The sequence below is a fragment of the Phascolarctos cinereus genome, unplaced genomic scaffold (assembly GCF_003287225.1).
Source record: "Phascolarctos cinereus isolate Bilbo 61053 unplaced genomic scaffold, phaCin_HiC Scaffold_5;HRSCAF=322, whole genome shotgun sequence".
In the NCBI taxonomy this organism is placed as follows: Eukaryota; Metazoa; Chordata; class Mammalia; order Diprotodontia; family Phascolarctidae; genus Phascolarctos; species Phascolarctos cinereus.
The window spans coordinates 407,198,271-407,224,836 of NW_027555958.1; the positions used below are offsets into that span (position 1 = coordinate 407,198,271).

At 37.7% G+C, this 26,566-nt stretch overlaps 1 protein-coding gene across 1 annotated transcript in view; it reads right to left on the bottom strand.

Moving 5' to 3' along the window:
* Positions 1–26,566, bottom strand: part of XPR1 (xenotropic and polytropic retrovirus receptor 1) — a 217,786-nt gene that overhangs the window by 49,804 nt on the left and 141,416 nt on the right. The window contains exons 6-11 of the mRNA XM_020984350.2: positions 26,348–26,431; positions 24,727–24,808; positions 22,078–22,268; positions 21,715–21,894; positions 10,360–10,531; positions 9,076–9,270 (exon numbers count right to left, since the gene is read on the bottom strand). Coding sequence (XP_020840009.1) covers positions 9,076–9,270; positions 10,360–10,531; positions 21,715–21,894; positions 22,078–22,268; positions 24,727–24,808; positions 26,348–26,431 — 904 coding nt within the window. The remainder of the gene's footprint in view (positions 1–9,075; positions 9,271–10,359; positions 10,532–21,714; positions 21,895–22,077; positions 22,269–24,726; positions 24,809–26,347; positions 26,432–26,566) is intronic.

Sequence of the window (26,566 nt, forward strand, 5' to 3'; positions counted from 1 at the left end):
GCTGAGATTCTAATCCCATCCTAACTTTCAAGTAGTAAATCCCCGGATCAAGTAGGACCCACTTAGCACAGACCTGGGTCCTCGGGCTGTGTCCTACAGTAAAGGATATTTTATTCCCTGGGAGCCCAGCGGGGAAGAAACCGAGAGGAAAGACAAACAACAATTTATTGAGCACTCACACTGTGTAGGATGCCATTCTAAAACAAAGAAAGCCACTGACTGCTGGAGAGGACCTACAGGATCACCACAGTGCATTTCTGGGATCACTGGCTGGGAATGGGACAGGGGATATAGGGAGAGAATTTTAAAAGCAGGCTGAGTTGGACCCTCTAAAACAAAGGTTTAAGCTTGTTTTAAAATCCCTAGAGCAGCAACTTAAGGGGCCCCAGGTGGGTAGGATTTTCTACTTGTCTAGCATCCGTACTTTTTGGTACTCAGCTTCTCCAATTGGGGGAAGCCAGAGAAAGGTGGGGTGGTCATTTCCACTTTGAAGTACAAGCCTCTTTTTCCCTTACCTCTTAAATGAGGTGTTAAAAAGAGGACAGCTAGGTGGCGCAGTGGATAAAGCACCAGCCCTGAAGTCAGGAGAGCCTGAGTTCAAATCCGACCTCAGACCAAACACCTGACCCTTACTAGCTGTGTGCCCCTAGGCAAGTCACTTAACCCCAGTTGCCTGGAAAAAAAGAAAAAAGAAAAAGAAAGGGCCTGGTGTAAGATGGAAAGTTGGTGGTAGAGAAAGAAGCATTGGCCAGCTCTTCTTTCTGGTACGGGTGGGAACTAGAGGACACAAAGACTGTCCCTGCCCTCTCCCTTCTCTGTGATGGCCATAAGTGTATGTGGAACAGATGAGTGACATGGAGCTGAGGGGCACTAGGAAAGCCTCTCTTACCCAAGGTACCTCCCACACACTGACAATCTATCATGAGAGATTTATTTTGGTTAATCTTGTCTCCATTTTCCCATGACAAAATGCATTCTTTGTGTCAACTCTGCCCCAGTGTCCCCTCATCCCCATTTAAGGTTTGGCTTAGGGGCTATGTCGTCCAAGAAGCCCTCCCCATCCCCAGTTATCATTGCTATCTCCCTTCCTAAATGACTTCACTTTTCCTTATTCTCAGATACATCTCTCCCTAGTCAGACTACAGCTCCTCAGGGGCAAGGCCAGTTTAATTTTCATCTTTGTGCCCCTAGTGTCTGGCAGAGTGTCTTGCACATACTAGGCACTTAATGAATGACCACAGAATTTAACTGAACTGTTGAAACAGCAACAGATTTGAAGTGGCTCTGATACTTACTGCCTGTAAGACCGTAGGCCAATCAATTAACTTTTAGTTTCTATTATCTACCCTACCTCAACTCGCAGCAAAAAAAATTTCCATTTAATTCACCAATCAACAGGCATTTCTTAACTGTGCCAGCAGTAACAGTTTGAACTAGTGTTGTGGACATGTAAGTGGAGAGAAAGGGAAATACGAGATGTTGTGAAGACAGAACTGACAAGATTTGTAACAGACTGTACACACGGAATAAATGAGAGTGAGGAGTCAAGTATGACCCTGACGTTACAGGTCTGGGTAACTGGAAGAATGGTGGTCCCCTTGATAAAGAATAGAGAAGTCAGGAAGAAGGGAGGATTTGGGGGGAAAAGTTCTGTTTTGAACATGCTGAGTTTGAAATGCCTACAAGACATTCACTCTGAGATGTCCAAAAAGGCAGTCAGTGATGCTCCTGAAAGAGGCTAGGGCTGAAGTTGGGAATTAATTGCACAGAGAGGACAAAGGGACCCAAGGAAGTTGCTGAGGTCACAAAGTGAGACAGTATAGAGGAAAAAGATAAGAGGGCCCAGGACAGACCCTTGGGGACACCCACATTTAGAGGGCATGACACAGAAGAAGAACCAGTAAAGAGCCTGAGAAGGAGCTGTAGGAAAGACATGAGAAAGCAATCACAAAAACACAGAAGTAAAATATACAGGAGAAGAGGGTGACTTACAATGTCATATGTTGCACAGGGGTCAATAAGAATGAGGATTAAGAAAAGGCCATTAGATTTGTCAATTCAGAGATTACTAGTAACACTGGAGAGGGCAGTTTCAGCTGAATGATGAGGCTGAAAGTCAGATTATACAGTGTTTAGAACTGGGTAAGAGAGTGGAATAGATTAGTTATACAATACACAGTAGTAAATGACCATAGTAGTCTAGTGTTCATTAAGCCCAAAGATTCAAGCTTTTGCGATAAAAACTCACTGTTTTACAAAAATTGCTAGGAAAACTCGAAAGCAGTCTGGCAGAAATTAGTTATATAACAGCATCTCACACCGTATACCAAGATAAGGTCAAAACAGGTTAATGATTTAGACTTAAAAGCTGATATAAGCAAATTAGAGGAGCATGGAATATCTTATCTGTGACATCCATGGATAATAGAAGAATTTATGACAAAACAAGAGAGAGCGAGCATTAGAGGATATAAAATGGATAATTTTGATTACATTAAATTTAAAAATTTTTACACAAACAAATCCAATGCAGTCAAGCTTAGAAGCAAAGCAAAAAGCTAGGGAAACATTTTTATAGCAAGTTTCTCTGATAAAGGCCTCATTTCTCAAACATATAGAGAACTGAGTCAAATATATAAGAATATGAGTCATTCCCCAATTGATAAATGGTCAAAGAATATAAACAGGCATTTTTCCAAAGACAAATGCCAATTAAATCAACCCTAAGTTATCACGTCACACCTATAAGATTGGCTAATATGAAGGAAAAAGGAAATGACAAGTATAGGAGGGGATGTGGAAAAACTGGGACACTGACGCACTCGTAGTGGAACTATGAATTGATACAACCTCTCTGGAGAGCAATTTGGAACTATGCCCAAAGCGCTATAAAACTCTGTATATGCTTTGACCCAGCAATACCACTACTAGGTCTGTATCCCAGAGAGGTTAAAAAAGAAAAAAATACTTCTATATACAAAAATATTTATAGCCACTCTTTTTGTGGTGGCAAAGAACTGGAAATTGAGGGGATGTCCATCATGGAAAATGGCTGAACAAGTTGTGGTATATGCTTGTGACAGAATACTATTGTGCAATAAGAAATGATGAGATGTTTCAGAAAAACCTGGAAAGACTTACATGAACTGATGCAAAGTGAAGTGAGCAGAACCAGGAGAACACTGTATACAGTAACAGTAATATTGTACAATGATCAAGACAATTCTGAAGGACTTAGGATGAAAAATGCTGTCCACTTCCAGAGAAAAAACTGATGAAGTTTGAATGAAAATTGAAGCCTACTTTTTAAAACTTTTTTTTCTTGTCTACGTTTTCTTTCACAACATGGCTAATATGGAAATATGTTTTCTATGACTGCATATGTATAACCAATATATCAAACTACCTGTCTTCTCAAGGAAGGAGAGGAGGAAGGGAAGGAGAGAATTTGGAACCCAAAATTGAAAAAAACAAATATTAAAGTTGCTTTTACATGTGATTAGAAAAATATATAAATTTCTTTTTAAAAATGTTAATGGCCAAAAAAAGAATTGAGTAGGATGAGAGGAAGTGAAAGCAATGAATGTGACTGGCTTTCTCAAATTTAGTAGAAAAGAGAAAGGACAATAAGTAACAGAAATGGTAGGATCAATAGGTCTTTAACTGCTTTCCTCCCAACCCACTGCCATTTTTCTGCCCTGATATGGTTTGGCAGAATAGAGAGGGCAACAAGCCAACTACTTTAATCCTAGGAATAAACAAGCCTTTCATATTACCCCATCTTCCCTTCTTGGAAATGAGGAAACACATTTCAGCACCCCCAATTTTAGCCACTTGCATCCACCTGAAACACTTTTTCCATCCCTTTTTCGAAACACTTTTTCCATCCCTTCTTCATCACCTCCTGCAATTCATGGTCTCTGTGACCATGAAACTTTCAGGAGGGATAGACAGGGATGGATCTAGATTAGATTACTTAGCCAGCAATGATAGGCAGGTGAGCTTGAATCTGCTCTACTTCCAACCTAGCTGGCTCATTCCTCTCCCAGCAGCCCAAAGGCCTACCTCTCCTGTGTGGGCCATCACACCAATGCAGGATTTAGCGCAGACACCCAACACACAGAGCCCACTTCAAAGCACAATGCCAAAGCTCACAAGATCTATCCCTGTAGCTAACCCAATGGTAGGGATTATAGGTGTGTGCCATCAGGCCTGTTGGTGGGGTGATTTTTTTTTTTAAAAAGGTAACACACTGGGAATACTTCATTGATAAAATCTTTCTTTTTTGATTATTTTAAAATAAAAGAACTCCTCATGATAGGTAAAAATGAAAAATTATCCTTAAATATTTCTGAAAGACTGTCTAAAATTTCTGACAGTTAATTTTCTACTGACTTTCATTATAAAATCTGGAGATGTATTCCTCTAGACATATCAAAGCTCTAGGAAAAATCATATTTAAAAGATGTTTTATTATTACACCTAAAAAAAGCTAAAAGTATCTGGTAAAACATTAATATTAAGCAATATGTTGCACTTTTGGTTTGTGTGTGTTTGGCCAGATAACTAAAAAAAGTATGGAACCTCTGACTCTGGCCTGACCTCCTTTGGTTCACTGTGAGATCCTGAGAATTTGAAATGAAATCATCTGGGGTGTAGTGCTAGATCCAAAGAATACAATTCCTCCCTGAAGGCTTAATAAGAAAAATGAATAGCTATGAAGAGTAGCTAAGATTTATTCCAGAGAAGGCTTTAAACTCTGTTTGTTGTTGTTACCATCAATAGTTCCTACCAGACCTCTAAAAATAATTCAACTCAGACAACAAGACAACTCAACATAATGAACACTGCTTCTAAATGTAACCTGCAGGCATTACAGAATAAGGCAATCTATATCCTAGGAAGAACAAAGAAAGACAACCAGAGGGCTTCTGATTGTCAAAGAATCTTTCTTGTTATAGCTGATAAACTGACTTCTCTAAATTTCCAAAGTAAATGAGTAAAATCGAAGTCACTTTTTTCACATATATGAAAAATCTTCAGATTAAAGGATCAAAGAGTTAGGGATGGAAGAAACCCTCTAGAGGCTATCACGTCATTTTACAGATGAAGAAACTGAGGCTAAGGGAGGCCAAGTGATATGAGGCTCACAAAGCCAACAGTGTATGAGGCAGGATTTGAACTCGTCTTTTTTTTTTTTAAACAACAAGCCTATGATTTAATTTAATGTGCCACCTAACATTTCCTTCAGAAAATTATTTTTAAAATAACTTTACAATTTTTAAAATAAAACAAATGATTTCTCATTGAGGAGCTCAATTATTTCAAACATGTAGAGAGCCGATGTATATTCAAAAGACAATGATATCAGGGCAGCTTGGTGGAGCAGTGTATGGAGCACCGGCCCTGAAGTCAGGAGCACCTGAGTTCAAATCCAGCCTCAGCCCAAACATTTGACATGTACTACCTATGTGACCATGGGCAAGTCACTTGACCCCAATTGCCTAAAAAAAAAAAAAAGACAATGATATCATTTTCTGATGATCGTAACAGAAGTGAAAATGAAAACTCTTACCTTTCAGAAAAGAAAACAAAAACAAAGGCTCACAGCTCAAACTGCCTATAGGACACCTTTCCAGGGACAGCTGGAATTATCAATGTCTAGACATCTCTATTTGCATGTACCTTCTGAATTCACTATATTTACTAGTGGTCAGAGGCAGCTAGGTGACATAGTGGACTTGGAGTCCACAAGATCAGAGTTAAATGCCTGCCTCAGAAACCTATTGGGTGTGACCTAGGGCAAGTCAGTTAATTAACCTTTCTCAGCCTCAGTTTTCTCATCTGCAAAATGGGGATAACGGCACCTACCTCGAAGAGTTGTTTGAAGATCAAAGACAGGCAAAGCTTAAAGCACTACATGTTAGTTCCTCTCCTCCTCCCACCCCTTTCTCTTCCAATCATTTACCTTTTTTTTCCATGTCTCAAACCACGATGAGTCTTCCTTCTCTTACCCTGTTACCAAGTCCTGTGGATTCTATCCCTAATAACATCTTTCACATCTCTCCCAGTTCCTTTCTATCCCCATAGTCACTGGTCTAGTAAAGGCTCTTATCACCACTCTGACTACAACAATAGCCTTTTAACAGATCTTCCTGCCTTTGTTCTCTTTTTCTTTCAAGAAATCTTTTATTTCCCTGCCACAAAAATTTTCATCTGCACAGATCTGCTTACCTCTTACCAACTGAATAAAATCCAAGGCTCTCCATAACCTGATGTCACCTAACCCCTATAGATCTATCTCATACTTTACATTCCAGACAATCTAGACTTCTCCTTCTGTCCTAAACATGTCCAGAATTTTCCTTCCTCTATTTCACTTTCTCCCTCTGCCTCTTTACCTAATAAAATCCTAACCTATCCTTTAAAGTCTAACTCAACAGGGGCAGCTAGGTGGTGCAGTGGATAGAGCACTGACCCTGAAGTCAGGAGTACCTGAGTTCAAATCTGGCCTCAGACCAAACACTTGACACTTACTAGCTGTGTGACCCTGGGCAAGTCACTTAACCCCAAATTGCCTACAAAGAAACAAAAAACAAAAAAATAAAGTCTAACTCAAACACCATTTCCTCTATGGACTATCCCTTAACTCTTTAGCTAAAAGCAACTTTCCTCCCATTAAGATTTCCAAAACCTTAATCTAAATAATGCACTTATGCTGGTGCAGTGGAAAGAATATTAGTTCTGGTGTCAGAAGACCTGCATTTGACTCCTGGCTCTGAGGCCTATTCTGGGCAAATCATTTACCCTCTCTGGGCCTCAGTTTTATCATCTGTAAAATGGGATAATAATGTTGCACTCCCTACCTTACAGGGATATTGTAAGAAAAGTACTCAGTAAGCCATAAAATGCTATCTACAGAAATGTGCCTTATTTTAATTTAATTTTATGGCTTTCTAGGTACGTGTCACATCCTCCTATAGTGGAAATAATACTGGATTTGGAGTCAAGGGAACTCTGCCCCACCTTGGTCACCTACTATCTATAAGAACTTGGGCAATTAATCAGTAAACAATTATTAAGTGCCTGTTATGTGCCAGGTACTACGCCTAAGTGCTGGGGATACAAAAAGAGGCAAAAGACAGTCTCTGACTTCCAGGAGCTTACAATCTAATGGGGGAGACAACCTGTTAACAAATGCATACATATACACAAGCTAGTCATTTAAGTTCTCTGGCCTCAGTTTCCTCACCTGCAGACTGAGGGGGTTGAACTAGATCACTCCTAAGGTCTTTTCCATTTGTAAATCTTTAATCCTATACCTTTTACATATTCTGCCTGATCCTGTGACTCAACTGTAATGTTCTTGAGAGGAGAGGCAGATGTTGTCTTATGTAAACTTGCATATTCTTCAACACAGCAAAACGCTCTGCACATGGTACAGGCTAAGTAGGCTGCTGCTGAACTGAACTTACTTGATTACTGTCTTTAAGTACTTGGAAGAATATATATACAAAAAGATTTAAACTTATTCTTCTTGGTTCAGAATGTAAGCCTAGGGAGCAATGTTTAAAAGGAGACAGATTTTAGTATAACATAATAACTAACTTCTTAACCATTAGAACTATTTAAAAGAAAAAAAGAAAAGAAAAGAAAAAGGGAACTGGCTACCTTGAGAAGTAGAGAGTTCCCTAACACTGGTGGTTTTCAAATGAAGGATATTACTTACACAAACATATACGTATATATAGATAGACAGATATAGACATCTGTATAGATACAGCTAGATATCTAGAAGGTACAAATAGCTCTAGACATCTATCTTGAGATAGATATCTTTATCTATAGTAGATATCTATCTATACGTAGATAGAGAGGAGATGGGATTCAGGCTTCAGTAAGGTTCAGACTAAGAGACATCTGAGGTTCTTCACAACTATGAAATATATTCTATTATTTGCTCTGCTGCCTAAATTTATAGCTTTTATCAATAAATGCACCCTCTCAGTTTTCTATGTACCATCAGACATATTTCAAATTAGTTGTACCTTTGAAGTGCCATCTGAGTAGCCTAAAATACTTTAAAAGAAAGAATCTCACCAAAATAATTAAAAGCAGCTGAGAGTTCAGTGGATAAAGCTTCTGGCCTGGAGTGAAGAAGACATGAGTTCAAATCCAGCCTCAGACACTTATTAGTTGTATGACCCTGGGCCAGTCACTTAATCCCTGTTTGCCTTAATTTCCTCATCTGTAAAATGAGGATAACAATGGTATCTACCACCTGGGGTTGCTGTGAAGATCAAATAAGATAACATAAGTAAAGTGCTTTACAAACCTTAAAACTACATAAAAGTTAGCTAACATTATTTTTCAAATACCTTTTATAACCTGCAGATGAAAATTTAACTATAGTGTATGGGTGAATGTTGATTTCTGTAAACAAAAAAAGGGTATTTTTGAGTGAAACGGAGTACTGAACTGACAATAATTGGGAAAAGGTTAAAAAATTTGAATGATTGCATGCAGCTTTCAAGTTAAAAGCTTTCCCCCCTTTACAACACAAGAACAAATCAGGTAATAACTGTGGTTTCCACAGAGACAGGAAACTACAGGGATCAGAGAGCTCAATTTGCAGTTAAATGGGCTGGAAACAATCTCCAGCACTGGAAAAAGAGAGATAAAAATATGCATGACAGCCACAGGGGACTCTTCCCTAGCAATTTTACTTTTCTCTCCTGGCTTCAAAAAATCTGACCGAAGCAAATGGAATGTTGAAGTGTCACAGCATAATACTTAGTGCATATAAATCAAGACCTCTCGTTTACTCAGGAGTTATTCCCATCCTGAGTTGCTGATTTGCTTCTTTTCACTCAGTAACTATGCATTACTAAACACTAAGAATAATACCAGCATAACTTAGAAGGATAAATCAGATAAAATACCACCCGAGCCCACAGGAAAATGATCTGAGCAACTGGAATCTTAATGAGAGATAACCATAACAAATGGATACAGTGTCAGAATAAGAAAAAAAACCCAAGGTTTTCAAAAACCTCTTCATAATCAATATAATACCTTTATGAGTTTTGTAAAGAGCTGCAAACGTCACCACGAAGAAAGTTGTGGAGTATTTCCCAGCATTAGCTAAGTGAGGAAAGGCCCTTTTTGTGTCTCGGTACCGGCGCAGGCACTGGACGAATCGCAGATAAGCCGGAATGCACTGAACGATGGCTCGCACTCCGTAGCTGTACGAGTGGCAAACATCCGTTCCTGTGAAGATTTCAAAGGAAGAAACAAATCATAAATTTTATTTTTTTCTTCTCTACATTCTCATTCTGCCTCAATCTCCTTATATTTTCTAGAAGGGTAGATTAGCTTAGTGCTTGACTGACACTGATGCTTCATGTTTACGTCACCATTCTATACAATGAGGAATGATGAGTCCTCAGATCACTTCCTTCTCTACAAGTTTTATCACCAAACTTTTTAGCGGTCAGCTCGTTCAAAGGAGGAACAAGAGAATACAGGCTAGAATGCAGGGTGGCTGTTGGAAAGCTCTGATTTCTCGTTTTTCTCTAGCCTCCTATTCCTAAATCAAAAGTCTTCCTTTAGAGTATATAAAAGTTATAAGGCTTGTCTATTCAAAACTTCAGAGGCAACCAGTTTACTTGATAACCATAAGTTTCTTTAAAAAAATAAAAACAATAACCACTTCTTCAAAGTATTCCTCCTAACTCTGAATCTCAGCATTTTTTAATTAGCTTAGAATGATGTTTCACCAAAATTAAGCAGGAAGTAATGCAAGAATGAAAAGTGACTGTCTTACAATAAATAGTTCACTTGCAATACAAACAGAAAGACCTTACGACAATCTGCTCTTCTGGTTTTCACTGTTCTTAGAGTGAAATTACAAAGTATCCTAGTAAATGGTTTAAATTTAGAACATCCACGGGGTCAGAAGATCTGGGTTTGAATCATGACCCTGACCCTTATACTTCACATTTTGGAACCTTGGTTTTCTTGTCTGGCAGATATTAATAATAAGAATAAATAAGAATAAGAATAATCAGTTGTATTTGTATAACCTAAGTCACAGGGCTACTGAAAAACCTTAAGAGAGAGAATGCATAGAAAATATTTTATAAATTATGTAAAGCATTATATAAATATTAGCTATAATCATTACAACACAAAATTTAAAAGCTAGATTATATCAGATGAATAAGAATGCAAGAAAGACATACAAAATGTTTGAGTTTCTGATATTATGTTTTCACCAGGGAATAACAATTTCTAATCAGCATTCCCAACATTTTGGGGGAAGTTTAGTCTCAAGTGCGGATGCACGTTTTTCCCTACCTCCCATTTTATCTGGCAACAGGCCTTTGCTTTCATCCCACTTGAGCTCAAAGCTGTAGAAGCAGATCATATATTCCAGGTCCATAAGTAACACTGTCAGGCTGTTCAGCTGATCGGCCAGCCAGAAATCAGCAAAGCCTACCTTATGGAAGGGGGCTGTGAACACTCGGAACTGGGAGAAGACAAAAAAAAACACAAACATGGAAACATGAAAAATCATCATATCTTTACTTTTTCCAATTCATGTCTGTCATATCATGCAGGAGGTGATTGGTTTGGCTACTAACACAGAAACTGATAAACCAACCACAGACAAACACGAATATCTGGTAACAGTTAGCTGATTCAATATCATGGCTCAAAAGTGAGTTATATGGGCAGCCGTGAGGAGAGAAAAGGTGAGGACAGTCAGTGTGAGAAGCTGAAGAAACAGAGAAGGGAAGGGCCGTCATGACCGGATGTCATGAAATTTAAACGAAATAAGAAGAGCACTCTCAAAATGGAATAGAGGTGGAGAGCTCCTCTGCCTCATTGCAGTGACTCTGTGCAGTGCAGGATACTTCAGTCCAGTGGGCTGGAGCAGTGGAACCCCACTGGGGTTCCTTCTATGTCAATGATTCTGTGCTATCATACAAGATCATTATCAAGTGTGAAATTCTGCAGGACATCTTCTGGCTGGAGTCTATGTCATGACTTCATTCCAGCAAATCCTCTCCTGTACCCGATGGATACAAATCTCCTCTTTGCCCAGACAAGTTGGGGAAGGGGTGTAGAAAAATCTTACTCACACTGATGCCAGCAAGAGTCAGTATTGCTACACTGATGAGGATCCCTAGCATTCATTATGAAATTGCCTCATAAATGCTGCCCCCACACGCTGGTTATAGGACGTTATGATTTTGTAGAAAAATATTCACTATTAGAAAAGGGTCATTTGACATTTTGGTGGAATGGGTGTCATTCTAATACCTTGGCATGGCAAATGTTCAAGTGACCTCTCATACCTATTTAGCCTCATAGGCTATTCTGGTCAGTTTTATGTGAGGTGAAAGAGGCAGCCACCTTTGTCCCTAGCAATGCAGACCTACTCCTTCCTCGTACAACAGGAAATGGACTTCCGTCTCCTAGCTGCTTACCCTACTTTCTTTACTCTAAAGATTCATCAGCAGGGTACTCAAACTACTAGTAGTCACAGCTCTAGCTCTATCACAGTTTGAGATCTTCTACTAGGCTCTGTTCTCCCTGGCTGACTATGGGCATCTCCCATCAAGGTTGGCTTTTTCTTTTTCTCTTTCACTTCACTTGTTCCACTGACTTTTATAATCGAGGTTGAGTGTCAGCTGTAGAGATGACTAGTATTTGCCTTGGAGATAAACTGAGTGAATGTTGGGTGCCTATGGTATATGGTGATTAGGCTTAAGAGCCTTTGTTATCTTTCGTAGTTGATAAATTTCAACACAACAGCTCTCTGTCTAAATGCTCACAAAGATTTGTTCTTATACATGAGCCTCTGTTCTGGTAAGCACACTAAGAAAGCCGACTGACAGGCCAAAACAGGTTCATCTGAGTGAAAATGCTGGTTTACAAAAATCTCCACTTTGTTAACAAATCATGCAAGATAGGCTCTGATTCTAGATTGTGCTAGGTTGGTTGGTTTGTGTGGATATGGGTTTGAACTGAAGCAAGCTGTGTGGGAATCTAACTTCTGTTCAAAATTACTACTGAAGGTCTGTCCTAAGTTCAGACCTGTTCCTTAAAAAGAACCTCCCGAATGAAGAGGTTCTATCACCTCCCACCCTCTCACATAGGTTCATATCAATGCTTTAAGAAGAGCTTCCCAAACTCAGGTGGTGAAATCTATCCTTAAGCAATGTGGTACCAGGAAGAGAGGGAGTAGAAATGGAGCTGGAGGGCCTGGATTCACATTCCAGCTGTCACTGTGTGACCTTAGACAATTTTATATCTCTGGTTTTTCCCTTCTGACAAAAGAGAGGGTTGTATCAAATGGTCTGAGTTCTCTTCTAGCCCTAAATCTATGATCCCTCTGGCAAAGAGAAGTGTATGGAAAAGATCCAAAGGGAGTAACATAGTTGGGAGCACAGCATCAGCCTGCATGAGGAAAAGAGAGTCTGACTGAGTCCTGGGGCACCATCATGGGACAAAGTGATGGCAGCCTAGAACAAAGATTCTCTTTCACACTGCCAAGGAACAAACTGCAATTCCTGATACTAAGCGAGTCAAAGGTATATCTGTAGACTAGGCCCTTGTTGGAGCAAAGGGGAAAGACGCTGAACAAAATAAAGAGGAAAGAAGGAAAGGGAAGCAAATGGAAAGGAAAGAAAAAGGAGAAATTGGGAGAACAGGTAGGAAAAGACAAGGAAAGGAGCTGGTAGAGTAAAACAGAAGGAAGCAGGAAAAATGCCTACACTTTTCTCTCTAATATTAATGTACTATTCTAAAAGCAATTAGGAAAAACACACTATTGATTCTACTTGGAATATATCATGCTTCTGAGACCTGTGCATAGTCCAGTACTTTAAAAAGGAAGAATTCTAGGATTTCAGAATTTCAGTTTATTCTCTCATAAGAACAATTTACTCTTCTTACTGAGTATCAAATGCTTTTCTAAATATTTTTCCTCTTTTTATTGAAATTTTATCAATACGTATCTAAGAAATTCTACCAATCAGTCAAGTTCACATTAGACTTCCTAAGAATTCCCTCAGGCCTGTCATCCTCATTACTTTCCTAGCTCTGCTTTTGACTGCTGGGATTTCATTACCATGCAAGGTACATCCCTTCTAATCACCCTCCCCACTCCCACCTCACCTGCATTTAGTTCCCTTTTATATTTTATCTTCCACCATTAGAATGTAAGCTCCTTGAGAACAGGAGCTTTCTCTTTGTTTGTGCTGTGCCCCCAGGGCTTAGCACAGTGCCTAGCACATGTTACATATTTAATAAGCTAGTTGACTTGATATTTTAACAGTCACTTAAACCATTCTACAATGAACAACAAAACCTTAGAAACCGAGGAAATGCTTCTACTACTAAACAACAGTTTCAGGTATAAGAAATATCATTAATTCCAAACTCAGATTTTGGATAGAAAATTTATAGCTAATGGACATAATATACTTAAGGTATTTGTTTGCTTTGCATGTACAGACTTACCACAAGTAAATCAAGTCCACATATAAATGTATATATGCATGCGTGCGCGCGCGCGTGTGTGTGTGTGTGTGTGTGTGTGTGTGTGCGCGCGTGCGCGCATCGCTAGCCAGCTCTCTATAAATGAAAATTTTGGTTTGGGGACATCATCACTTACATGCCTAGTGTGTTCTTCCTTTTCTCACCTTTGTCTCTTAAAATCTCTGGCTTCCTCAAAGACAGCTCAAATATCACATTCTGTAAGAGGTCTTCCCAGGCCCCACAGTTGCTAGCACCTTCCTCTCAAAGGTTACTTAGACTTTATATATTGTATGTACCTATTTATAGACAAGTATCTACTCTGTTAGAATGTAAGTTCCTTAAGAGCAAGCACTGTTTGCTTTTTCCTTTGTATCCCTAGGGCTTAGCACAGTATATGGCACAATGGTAAGCACGTAATAAATGTCTGTTGATTACTAAGATGTTTGATTGACACATCCAAAATTAATATTGGATATAAACAATTATAAGTGACTACCAATTTGTTACATAACTTGTGAATTAAGTATACTTCAAGATAAGAAAAGAACATATGATTTATCTTATGCTCTTTGTTAAATAGTAAGAGATAAGATATTTGTTAAATAGTAAGAGAAACATTGAACCAAGTGGAGAAATCCTTGGCTGAATTTCACTAGGATTAAGTCTAAGGACAGGATATGTCAAGTTTTAAAAATTACATTAGGCTGATCAATACTGGTGTTTTCAACTACAGGAGACTTAACTATTTCATTCCTGCTAAGTTTTATTATTCTTACAACAGCATGTTTCTTTCTGCATTGAATATTAGCAATGTATTTCATTACTGTATTACCTTTGGTAACATGATTTCCAATACGTTCCATCAGTAAATACTCATCTATTAAACACACAGCAGTTGCACTGTTTATTGTCATATACAGTTGGCAATCTTTCTGCTAATAATAAGCTGTATAGGTAACTTGTCATGCAAGAACCATAACTTGCTCCTCAACAAAGGCAGATATATAGAGCGAATGTTCACTTATTACATAATGCACAAAACTATGCAATCTTTTTACTGCAATGATCCAATTGTAGCAATGCTCAACTCTTTCAAATTCCTAATTCATTAAAAACTTTAGATAGGCTTCAGAGTAAAAGACAGGATAATATAGGCTCAACTGGTGTTTACTTGAAAAGAGTCATGTCATTTAGTGATATATCTTAATCAGCTCTATGTCCACAGAGCAGTGTTAGAAATAACACATGTGAAAACTTAACTGGATCGCTACTGAATAAAATAGAGTGCTTACTGAAAAAAAAGTCACAAAAACAGAAATTCAAAAAATAATTCCCAATATAAAATGTAATTGGGTGAGGATAAACTCAATCATACTTTTCACCACTTCCTGGTGAAAGATCAATATTATTTATCTAAGCTGCCAGTATAACTATTGCCATTTTAAAGTCTATCCTGAAAACTATAATCTCCAAAAGCCCCCCCCCACAAAGAGTAACAATTCATTTACTACTTTTTTTTTAAAGTACATTCCAATACTTCCTCATGGAGGGGATAAATTCTGGTTTTTTAAGACTACACAGGTAGAGCAGACCTTGGGAAGGTTTTACACCAAGCAAGAAGGACTTCAAAGGCTGATCCAATCAGACTCTGTCATCCTTTTATACTGCTCAGTGTCTAGCACAGTGTGTGGCATTTAGTAGGTGACTAGCAAATGTTTACAGAATTAATTAATGGATTATGAAGTCTGAGGAAATGTTTTTAGATAGTCAAAGATACTAACATGGAAGGATGAGAATTGTTGAGTATTATATAATAACTGAATATATATTATATAGTAACTGAAATACTGTAGGGAAGTCATGACTATATAATTTCAGAGACACAGTTTAATGTAATAAAGGGGCTTTCATGTGGCATACATCTTACAGTTCCCAGGACTTCTGAAATACAGTCAAAGTAGAGATTTGTACCCTGTCATTCTTCTATAATCGTACTGAAAAATCATTCAAAGATCCAACCTACAGAAATAGCAGGGAAAGGAGCAGGCAATGGCGACAGAAATGAAGCATGCTTTACATACTACATGTCTGCATTTTTTTTCATATCAATAATTTTTTCTTCAGCTAGCCACATATAAGCAAGGAAGAAGACAATTCCTTCTCTCCGATATTGCTTTGTAATTCGTGATAATTAATATCATTTTAATAGACTGGTACAAATACAATAATCCTTTACATAACCTGAGGGCAAGTTATCTGGATGATCTATTGTCATATATGTTCTGGATATATAGCTCCATTCAGGTACAGGTTGGGCTGGATGGCTATTGAGGGCCCTTTCAACTCTGTGATTCTACCTTTTCTTCAAGGACCAGCCTGGTTAAGCTTGGAGAGTTCTATCAACTAAGTGATTTTTTTTTAACCTACAGTAAGTAACTTATGAAAATTGTCCACTGAGTTATGGATAGGCTACAAACTGAATGATGGAGGAATAGCCAGAGACGAAATCTTGACTTGTTGACAGAAAGATAGCACCCGAGAGTTTGAAGGGACTTTAAAGGCTACCTATTAAAACCCATAACTAAACAAGTAAGAACTCTTTCTATAACTCACCCAAACAGGAAGTTATCTGCTCTTTGCTTCAAGACTTACAGAATGAATTAATGGACTGAAGGGAAGGGAAGATTAAGGAAGCCCACTGCATTTTGGATCGCCCTGAATGTGGAGAAGTCTTCCTTGCAAAAAGGGAGCTAAAAGTGGTTTCTTTGCTATTTCCACCTGTTGTACCTCACTCTGCCTTTGGACACTAGCAAACAATTTCCCTTACATCTGAGAGGCCTTCTAAGACCTGAAGACAGTGATGACGTTCCCCTGTCTCCAAATCGTTTTTTCTCCAGGCTAACGATCACCAGGTTTTTCAACCAATTGCCATATCTGACGATCCTTAACTGTTCACAATCCTGTTTACGTTGCTTTGAATGTTCTCCAGCTCTCAGCGTCCTTCCCAGGATGCAGTGCACAGACACAGTGTGCCAGGTGAGGTCTGATCAGGGCAGAGTATAGGTTTATTATCTCCTCAGTCCTGGATACTATAACTCTTCTTAAAGTAACCTGGGATTATACCAGCTTTTGTTGACTCATGCTGAGCTTGCAGTCCACTAAAAGTCCTAGATCTTTTTTTTTTTTTTCAGAAAAACTGTTATCCACTCACATCTTGCCCATTCTGTAGTTGACACTGATTTTTTATGACTGTCTGTATTAAATTTCATCTCAATTGAGTCCCAATTTTCTAGGCCATTAAGAACTTTTTTTTTAAGGCAATCGGGGTTAAGTGACTTGCCTAGGGTCACACAGCTAGTAAGTGTGTCAAGTGTTTGGTCTGAGGCCAGATTTGAACTCAGGTACTCCTGACTTCAGGGCCGGTGCTCTATCCACTGCACCACCTAGCTGCCCCCCATTAAGAACTTTTAAGGTCTGACTTCCCTACCCAACAGGTTAGCTATCCCTCCTAGCTTTTTTTTTTGTTTTGTTTTTGGGGGTTTGTTTGTTTGTTTGTTTGTTTTGGCCAGGCAATGGGGTTAAGTGACTTGCCCAGGGTCACACAGCTAGTAAGTGTTATGTGTCTGAGGCCAGATTTAAACTCAGGTCCTCCTGAATCCAGGGCCAGTCCTCTACCCACTTTGCCACCTAGCTGCCCCCCTAGCTTTTTTTTTTAACTGCAAATTTGATAAGCTTGCAATTTATGCCATTACTGAAGTCACTGATGAATATATCAAATAGCAGAAGGCCAAGCATAGATCCTAGGACGCCTAAAGTTGGCACTGAACCTTTACTGGTTAGTCTTTAAGTCCAGTCATTCAACCAATTCTGAATCCACCTAATTGTAAGCATTTCTTACTGATCCTGTATACAAGAATAACATGAAAAACTTTGTCATATGCTTTGCTAAAATCCAGATAAAAGTATATCAACAGTATTCCCCTTATCTACCAATCTAGTAACGCTGTTACTAGTGGTTAGTCTGGTATGACTTATTTTTGATGAAGCTATGTTAAGCATCTTATCAGCCATTATTTTAACAATAAATTCTATAACTCTGCCAGGAATTTAAATCAACTTCCTTGGCCTACAGTTTGCAGATTCTATTCTCTTCCCTTTTCTCTAAATAAACCAAGATATTTGCTTTTTTCTAGTCCTATAGCAAATCTCCCAAACTCCTGATGATAATGACAGTGCCTTAATCATCACATCTGCTGGTTCTCTCAAGACAGTGGTATATACATAATCTGAGCCTGGTAACTTGAACTCATCAAGGACATCGAAGCATTCTCTATCTCCCCATTTATCTTGGGTTTCAACCCCCTATAATACCTTATTTTTCTGCGCTTTCAAATTAAACGGTATTTTTCCTTGGCAAAAAAAAAATAAAATGAAAAAATGCCTAACATGAATTGAATGGTTCTTCCTTCTTTTCTCTACTGTCAGCCATCTTCATGCCCTTCACCCTAAACAACATTCCTACCCTATCTCTGATCCTCCTCTTTTTCCTAATATAGCTATTCCCTCCCTGAAAAAAAATCTCTAAAACTCTTTTTGTTCTTAGCAGTCCTCAAGAGGCTCAGCTAAATCAAAATTTGATGCTGTTCTTTTTTTTTGGCAGGGGGAGGGAAGGAGGGACTGGAGAAAAGGCAACCGGGGTTAAGTGACTTGCCCAGGGGCACACAGTCAGTAAATGTCTGAGGCCTGACTTGAACTCAGGTCTTCCTGAATCTAGGGCCAGTGCTCTATCCACTGTGCCACCTAACTGCCCCACTTGATGCTATTCTTTAAAAATAAATAACGGGGAAAAAAGACACATTTTGTTTAGACAGAGACACTTCCCAAGAAACACCCAAACCTCCTACAAAGAACCTCCTCTAAAAAGTTCAACTGTTTGTTAACAGAAAAGGATGTATTTGAATAATATAGTGTTAACAATGACCAGAGATATTTTTGCTTCTCACTGTGAAATTATATTGTAGTCTTTGTGTACATTGTCCTTTCATCTGCCTTCTTTACACACTATCATTTCATTAGTGTAGTGTATCACGTCATTAGTTTCTCTGAATTCTTCATATCTGTAATTTCCTTAATGCAATATTTTATTATACTCATTTACTATAATTTGGTCATCTATGCCTCAACTGGTGATTATGTATTTTTAAGTTTTTAAACATTTTTCCAAATTTTAATTAACATGAATAATGTTGTTAATGCACACTTTTGTACATTGGGTCTTTTCTTGCTGTCAATAATTTCCTTCAGGGTGTAGTTCCAGTAGTAGAATCTCGGGGTATAAGAAAAATTTAGTAACTTTTTTCCCCCCATAATTACAAATTACTTTCCAGAATGGCTGACTCAATGCATGAGTCCATCAAGAGAAAATTAGTATGCTTGTCTTTCCACAAGCTCTCTGAATAACAACTGTTCCCATCTTTTGATATTTTTGATAGTTCAATGGATGTGAGGTGCTAGCTCAGGGTTATTCTAATTTGAATTTTTCTCATTATTCTTTTTTTTAATTTCAAGCTCCAAATTCTCATCATTCTTGATATTAAACTTTTTTCATGTGGATATAATAGTCTATGTTTCTTCTTTTGAAAACCAAATCTTTTGACTATATGTCTATCAAGGGATGGCTCTTTATCTTATTATGTTTGTCAATTCCTTATATATTTTTGTCATCAGCCTATTATCAAAGACATTTAATGCAAAGATTTATCATTAATCTCAATTTTTTCTGATTTATAGCTACAATGATTTTATATAAAGCATATTTAAAATTTTATATAAAGTTTCATCATATTATTATTAAATATAAATTATAAAATAATATTACATTTCATTAACATTATGTAATCAAGATTTTTTTGTGGTATGATTGTTTGACATGGTATGATATTTGGATAATGCCACCATTTGGCACTTAATATGTTTATGGTATAAGAAACAGGTGTCAAAGATGTGGCCTATAAGCCCTATGCATCCTACTACACTCCTAAGTGCAGCCTGAACTACATTAAAATATAATTGGAATATTTAATAAAATAAACATAAAACGTATTACAGATAATGTTACTATGTAATTTGCTAAGTCAAGCCCACAGAGATCCTTATGTATGGCTTAGTGTCCCTCATTTCTTTTTGAGTTTAAAACCACTAGTATAAGACATCGATCTAAATTTATTTTCCATTAACTTGTTTTCCAGTTTTCCCAGCAGTTCTTGTTGAACAAAAAAATCTCTATCTCAGTAATCTGTGTTCATGGATTCACTGTAAACTAGAGTGCTATGTGTATTTGCTTCTGGGTCCTGCTTAGCTAATCTATTCCACTGGTCTGCTTTACTACTTTTTATCTAGTATCAAATAGCTTTGCTCATTACTGCTGGTGGTATAGCTCGAGATCCCATAGACACATGCCTCCCAACCCCTACCCTGATGCTATATATGCTGATATTCTTGTCTTTGGTAATTTAGTTGGTATAGCACTAAATCTATACAGTAATTTGAATAGCACTGTTCTAACACTATCAGAGGACTGTACTATTTTTTGTTCAGTTGTTTTTCAGTAGTGTCTGACTCTTCGTGATCCCATTTGGGGTTTTCTTGGCAAAGATACTGGAATGATTTGCCATTTCCTTCTCCAGTTCATTTTACAGATGAGGAAACCAAGGTAAGCAAGATTAAGCAACTTGCCCAGGGTCACACAGCTAGTTAAGTGTCTAAGGCCAGATTTGAACTCAGGAAGATGAGTCTTCCTGACTCTAAGCTCAGCACTCTACCTACTATCCTAACTGCCCATGCTGTATTTTGATATTTATCCTTTATTACCTGCCATTGCTTCATCTTTTATACATGCCTTTTAAAAATATAAGTTGATCAATGAAATATTCACTGCAGTCTTTTTAGTTGGTCAAGTTAGTCAATAAGCATTTATTAATCACCTAATACATACCAGGCACTGTGCTAAGCTGGGGATACAAAAGAGACAGTCACTGGCCCGAAGAAGCTCACAATCTAATGTGAAGGACAAGCAAACAGATATATACAAATTAAACTATATACAGGATAAATAGGAAATAATTAATAGAGGGGAAGACACTAGAATTAAGAGAGAGTTGGGAAAGACTTCCTGTAGAAGTAATGATTTAAGTTGGGACTTGAAGGAAGCCAGAGAAGCAAGGAGGGGGAGATGAGTAGGGAGAGCATTCCAGGTACGGGGGACAGCCAGAGAAAATGCCTAGGGCTGAGAGACAGAATGTCTTATTCATGGAACAGCAAAGAGACTAGTGTTGCTGGATCAGAGAGTCTGTGAGAGATGAAAGAAGACTGGAAAAGTGTTGGGGGGCAGGGAAAGAGAAGGTTACGAAGGGCTTTGAAGGCCAAACAGAGCATTTTATATTGGATCTTACAAGTGATAGGGAGTCACTGGAGTTTATTGAGTTGGGGAAGGAGGTGTCACGGTGGAACCTGTGCTTAGGAAAATCACTCTGGCAGATGAATGGAGGGTTGAGTGAAATGGGGAGAGACATGAGACAAGCAGACCCACCAGCAGGCATTTTAATAGTCCAAGCATGAAGTGATGAGGGCCTGCATTAGAATAGTGGTAACGTCAGGGAGAAAATACTTGAACAATACTCTATTTTCCTCTACATCAGAATTTATTTTGTGTGTCTTCAAAATTTCCTGCTTAGTCTTCAGAGATACCCATTTGGACTACCAAACCTTGTAGAATTTTAGTCTATGGGCTCTGATCTATACTTCTCTAAACACTCTGAAATCTGATTTCTAAAAATCTAGGATGGATATCAAACTATTTCTCAGCTTTCCTCTCCTCTATCACAAATTCTAATATGGACTTGTCATGTTTCTCAAAAAGTTATCATCATTATAACTTCAGCAACAGTTATTCATTGATGACTAAGCTCTGACTGCAAAACTATTTAAATACACACATACATATGTATGTGTGTGTATCCACACCCACATTTACTTATTGACTGATTGATGGAAAGAAAGAACTAAATAAAATTGTGTAAAAGGTCATGCCTATGAAACACTTTTCGCTTCAAATTATATTTATGTTCGTGCTTAAAATTCTATACCTGGTTTTTCCAGACTTACCAAGAGTTTAAGCAGCCAAAACCGGGACTTGTAGTAGAAAGTTTTGGTGGGGTTGATAAGAAAGAGAACCATGAATCCGTATAGTGCAAGTGGGTAAACTTGTATGGGAATAGCGCTGATTGGAGCAAATAAGCATGCCAGCAGGCTCAAGCACCACAATATCCCAAGGAATCCAGCAATCTAGTGAAGGAGAGGAAAGAAGAGCAAAATTGATTATATCTCACTATTTGTTTCTCTAAATTGTCTTTTGTCACAAGGATAACATAATAGTATTTTTGACAATGGATTCAAATAACAGTCAAGAAAATATTTAATATACCTAAACTGTGTTAAAAGTGTATAACTATATTTTGTTCTAATTACCTCAAAGAGATGCTGATGAGATAAATTGTTGCGGGGATTGAGTTCAAATATGAGCACATGATTCACTCCCGCTTGCCTCCAACCATAGGTGTTGATGCCCAATAGAAAAAGGAACTCAATTAGGAGAAAGCCACCTCGATAGATTCTTACTAGGGGCCATATCATCTTATCATCACCAAGCTTAAATGCACCTAAAGGAATATTAATTTTAATGATTAGTGATATAAAGTATAACATTTTTTTAAAAAGCTATTTCTTCTTTTCAATTTCCACTGAAACCTTTTTTTATCTCAAGTATGATCACTATATTTTAGCTCTACCATTTGCTACCTGTGAAACCTTGCAAGGAGTACACAACCTACCTGGGCCTCATTTTCCACACTTATAAAATGAAAGGATTAGACTAGATGATATCTAAGGTTCTTTAGCCAAGCACTGAACAACTTTATTCTAGCCCTTTCATTTTTATAGATGAGGAAACTGAAACCCAAGTTTTTGAACTAGTAAGTAGCTGAACCAGAGTTTATACTCTGGGTTCTATCTCCAAATCTATCTTTGTTCCACTATATCATACTACCTCCCAAATGTTTTATAAAATATTTTTATTTTTTAAATCTTCAGTTGGTTGAATCAGATTATGATAAAAAAATGTATTCCAGTACCCTAGAACTCTCTCTTCCCTTTAATTCAGAGTAATATATTCCACTATTTCTCTTTTCCTCCCACTACTAAAATTTCTTCACTGGTACTTTATCCCCTTCTCAGCCCCTTAATATATATTTCCCTAAGGTTCTAACCTTCAACTTTTTCTCTTCTCTAAACTGTTTCCTGTGAAAATACCATTTAATCCCACTGCTTCAACAACCATTATGAAGATGACACACAACCCTCTATGTACTGCCTTCTGAGCTCTAGACCCACATTTCCAACTACCTATCTGTGTTCCATTTGCACTTGAAACTCAACAGGTCTAAAATCAAACTTATTATCTGTTTACCCCTACCATCCTAAAACAAAACAAATTTTTATTTCTTCTGATTTCACTATTTCCAGTCTCATCTAGTCTCCCATGTTCAAAACCTTGATATCTCTGACACATCCCTTTGCTTCTTATGTCTAATCAGTAAATCCCAGCTGTCACTGTCATGAGGCCCTTATTACTAACAAGATCTCATAACTGACCCTCCCAGAATTCTGCAATAGCTTCTAAATAGGTCTTCTCATCACTATTTTCTCCTTTTTCATACTACTAATAGACTAATCAATTCTATCATGTCACTCATCTACTCAAATATCTTCAGTGGTTCTCTCTGACCTCTGAAGTTTAATATCTTCTGCCTGATATTCAAGGCTTCTTACAATCTTGTCACATCTTACTTTTCTCTCCTTACAGGATATTCATCCCCTCTATATGCCACAAATTTAAGCCAATTTGTCCCAAAACTGTCTGCTTCTAAACAAAACATACTTTTTTGCCTCTCTGCTAATGCTGCACTCCATGCCAAGAATGTCCTTCTTCCACCACTTCAGCTATTTAAATGCCTACCCATCCTTTAAAGCCAAACTCAAAGGCCATGACGTCTTTCCTGATTTCCTATTATGAAGATTTCCCATTACTAAGAACCTTCCTTCTGAAACTTCATATAACACTTTGGTTTGTATATTCCAAGGAATTTATGTATCAATGTGCATTACAGTGAACTGTGTGTGTCACTTTCCCTCCTTATACTATAAATTCCACAAGGGTAAGGATGGTGTCTTATCTACTTTTTTTTAACTCTTCTAGCACATATCATAGCAATCTATTCATAGCATGTGCTTAATAACTGTTTGTTTAATTTGAATTTCAGGATAATAGGATTATAGATTTAGAAAAGGCAGAGACTATAGAGAACACATAGTTTGAGTTCTTCTTTTCACAGATGAGGAAAATGAGGGCCAAGGAGTTTAAGTGACTTGCCCAGGGTCACACAAGCAGTAAACTGATCGAAGCCTGAGTTCTTCTAACTCCAAAGTTCTGCACATTTTCCACTGCACCACTGAGGAGAAGATGCTGTAAAGTAACTACTTTATTACAGTAAAGTAACTACTTTGCTATACTTTAGAGAGTTGAAGATGCTGAATAACTAAACTTTGGTTAAGAAACATATTACTATATAAAGAAAGTACAGAATTATTAAAGAAAAAAAGAGCATTTAGTTGTTTTCTAAAGAAGCAAGTATACCAAAGTGTCTTTAACTAATAAGCACTATGGGGCAGCTAAGTGGCACAGTGGATAAAACACTGGCACTGGAGTCAGGAGGACTTGAGTTCAAATCTTATCTCAGGCCAGACACTGACACTTACTAGCTGTGTGACCCTGGGCAAGTCACTTAACCCCAATTGCCTCACCAAAAAAACCAAAAACAAAACCAAAAAAACCCTAATAAGCACTATCACAAACTGAATAGTCAAAGTTTCTTTCTGGTGATTTTGTCTTAGCAGAAGGATAAACACATACAGAATACGTGTGTGTGTGTGTGTGTGTGTGTGGTGTGTGTGTGTGTGTGTGTGTATGTGTGTGTGTGTATACATACATACAAAACATATCTCTCTATACTCACATATTCAAAGCTGAAAGTAATTCTATTCAAGATAGAAGATACTTACCTGTGAGCACAAGGGCAACATTCAGCACGATGAATATTCCACAATACAGGCCAACTCTAAATGTAGTCCACGCAGGTGCAGGCTTGAGATAGATAGGGGGAAAAACATTTTGTTTAAATAGCAGAGAATACTTAAAATCATGAGATGATTTTTCAGTTCAATTCAGTTCAACCCCAAACAGTAGCTGCTCAGAACACAAAGGCAAAAACAAAACAGTCTCTGTGGTCAAGGGGCTTACATTCTACTGGGAGGTAAGGGAAGAGTTAAAGCATTTGCAGAGAAGTAATACAAATTACAGACAAGTAATACAAACAATTTCAAGAATATTAATAACTTCGAAGATCAAGAAAGCTTTGGTTTAGCTCTCAGGGAAGTTCTAGGGTTCTAAAATGTGGAGGTGGGAGAGAGCATACTTGAAACACGGAAGTTGTGCAAAGACAAAGTAGCAGTGGGTGAAAGACTATATACTAAGAAATAGCTAGCAGGCCAGTTTTACTGGAACTGAGAATACAAGAAGGGAATTACACAAAATAAATCTGGAAAAGTAGGCTGGAGCCATCTTGTTGAAGGTTTTATATGTCAGGTTGAAGATTTTCTATTTTATCCTAAAAGCGATTGGGAGCAACTGAAAAAATTTTAGTAGGGAAACCATGTGATCAGATTTGTATTTTAGGATTATCAATTTGGCCACTGTTTGGAGAATGAATTGGAAAGGCAAAAGACTGGAAGGAATAACAGGTAATAACAATAATTAAGGTAAAAGGTGATGAGAGCCTGAACTAGCTAAAGGCTATGAGAGTGGAATATGCTATGATATAATTCACACTAAAGTATTTGTGATGGACTCAAACCTGGAAAATTCATATAACAAGTTCTCCAAGAATCTCTTAAGTGGGGACGGGGGAGGAGAAAGGGAAGGGAAAAAATATTTATTAAGCCATCAATGTGCAAGGTACTGGGCTAACAGCTTTGCAAATGTCGCATTTAATCTTCTCAACAACCCTAGGAGGTAGGTGTTATTATTATTTCAGTTTCCAGATAAGGAAATTTAGGCAGAGATTTTTTTTTTAAGTGACTTGCCCAAGATCACAAAGTTAAATGTCTAAGGATATATTTGAACTCAGGTCTTCCTGACTCCTGGTTGGGCATTCTACCTACTGTGCCACCCAGCTGCCTAAAAGACACAATAATTTATAGTGATTGTAAACAAAAATATTTGCTTGGATACTTATATTTTTCTTCCCCTTTCCTAGTTAGAGGCTTAACAATGTCAAAATTCCTTTAAAACCCAACAATCAAAACAATTGGTATTTATTGTCATTATTCTTACCATCAATATGCTTTTGTGTTGTAATTTTTTAACTAAAAATTCTCCAAAGGAAGGGACTATAGCAGTTTAATTAATTTTGTATAGCCTGTAGCATAGCACCACTCATAGATACCCCTTAATAAATGCCTTTTCAATCATGATTAACTGCTTGCAATCCTAGGCCTTTGAAATCCTGAGCTTAAGGAGAATACAAAAAAGTTATGTGGTAAATATATTCCACAAATAAACAGCCTAGTTTAGAAATTAAGTGTATCAGTTAAGAGACAAAAAACGTTGGCAATAAATCCTAACCTGAGCTGCTCCCAAAGGAGGAACCCGTAAACGCTTCATGGCCTTCTGTCTATCTCCAGCTTCAAGTTCATTGGTCACTACAGCCTAGAAAAAAAGCTGAAGTTTAACATAAAGTTCATCATACTTACATGACAAATGTCTAAAGTATAAAGCAAGACCTAAATTTTGTGCTAATTTGTGACATTTTACGAGTGTTAACTGGTAAAGCAAAACAAAAAA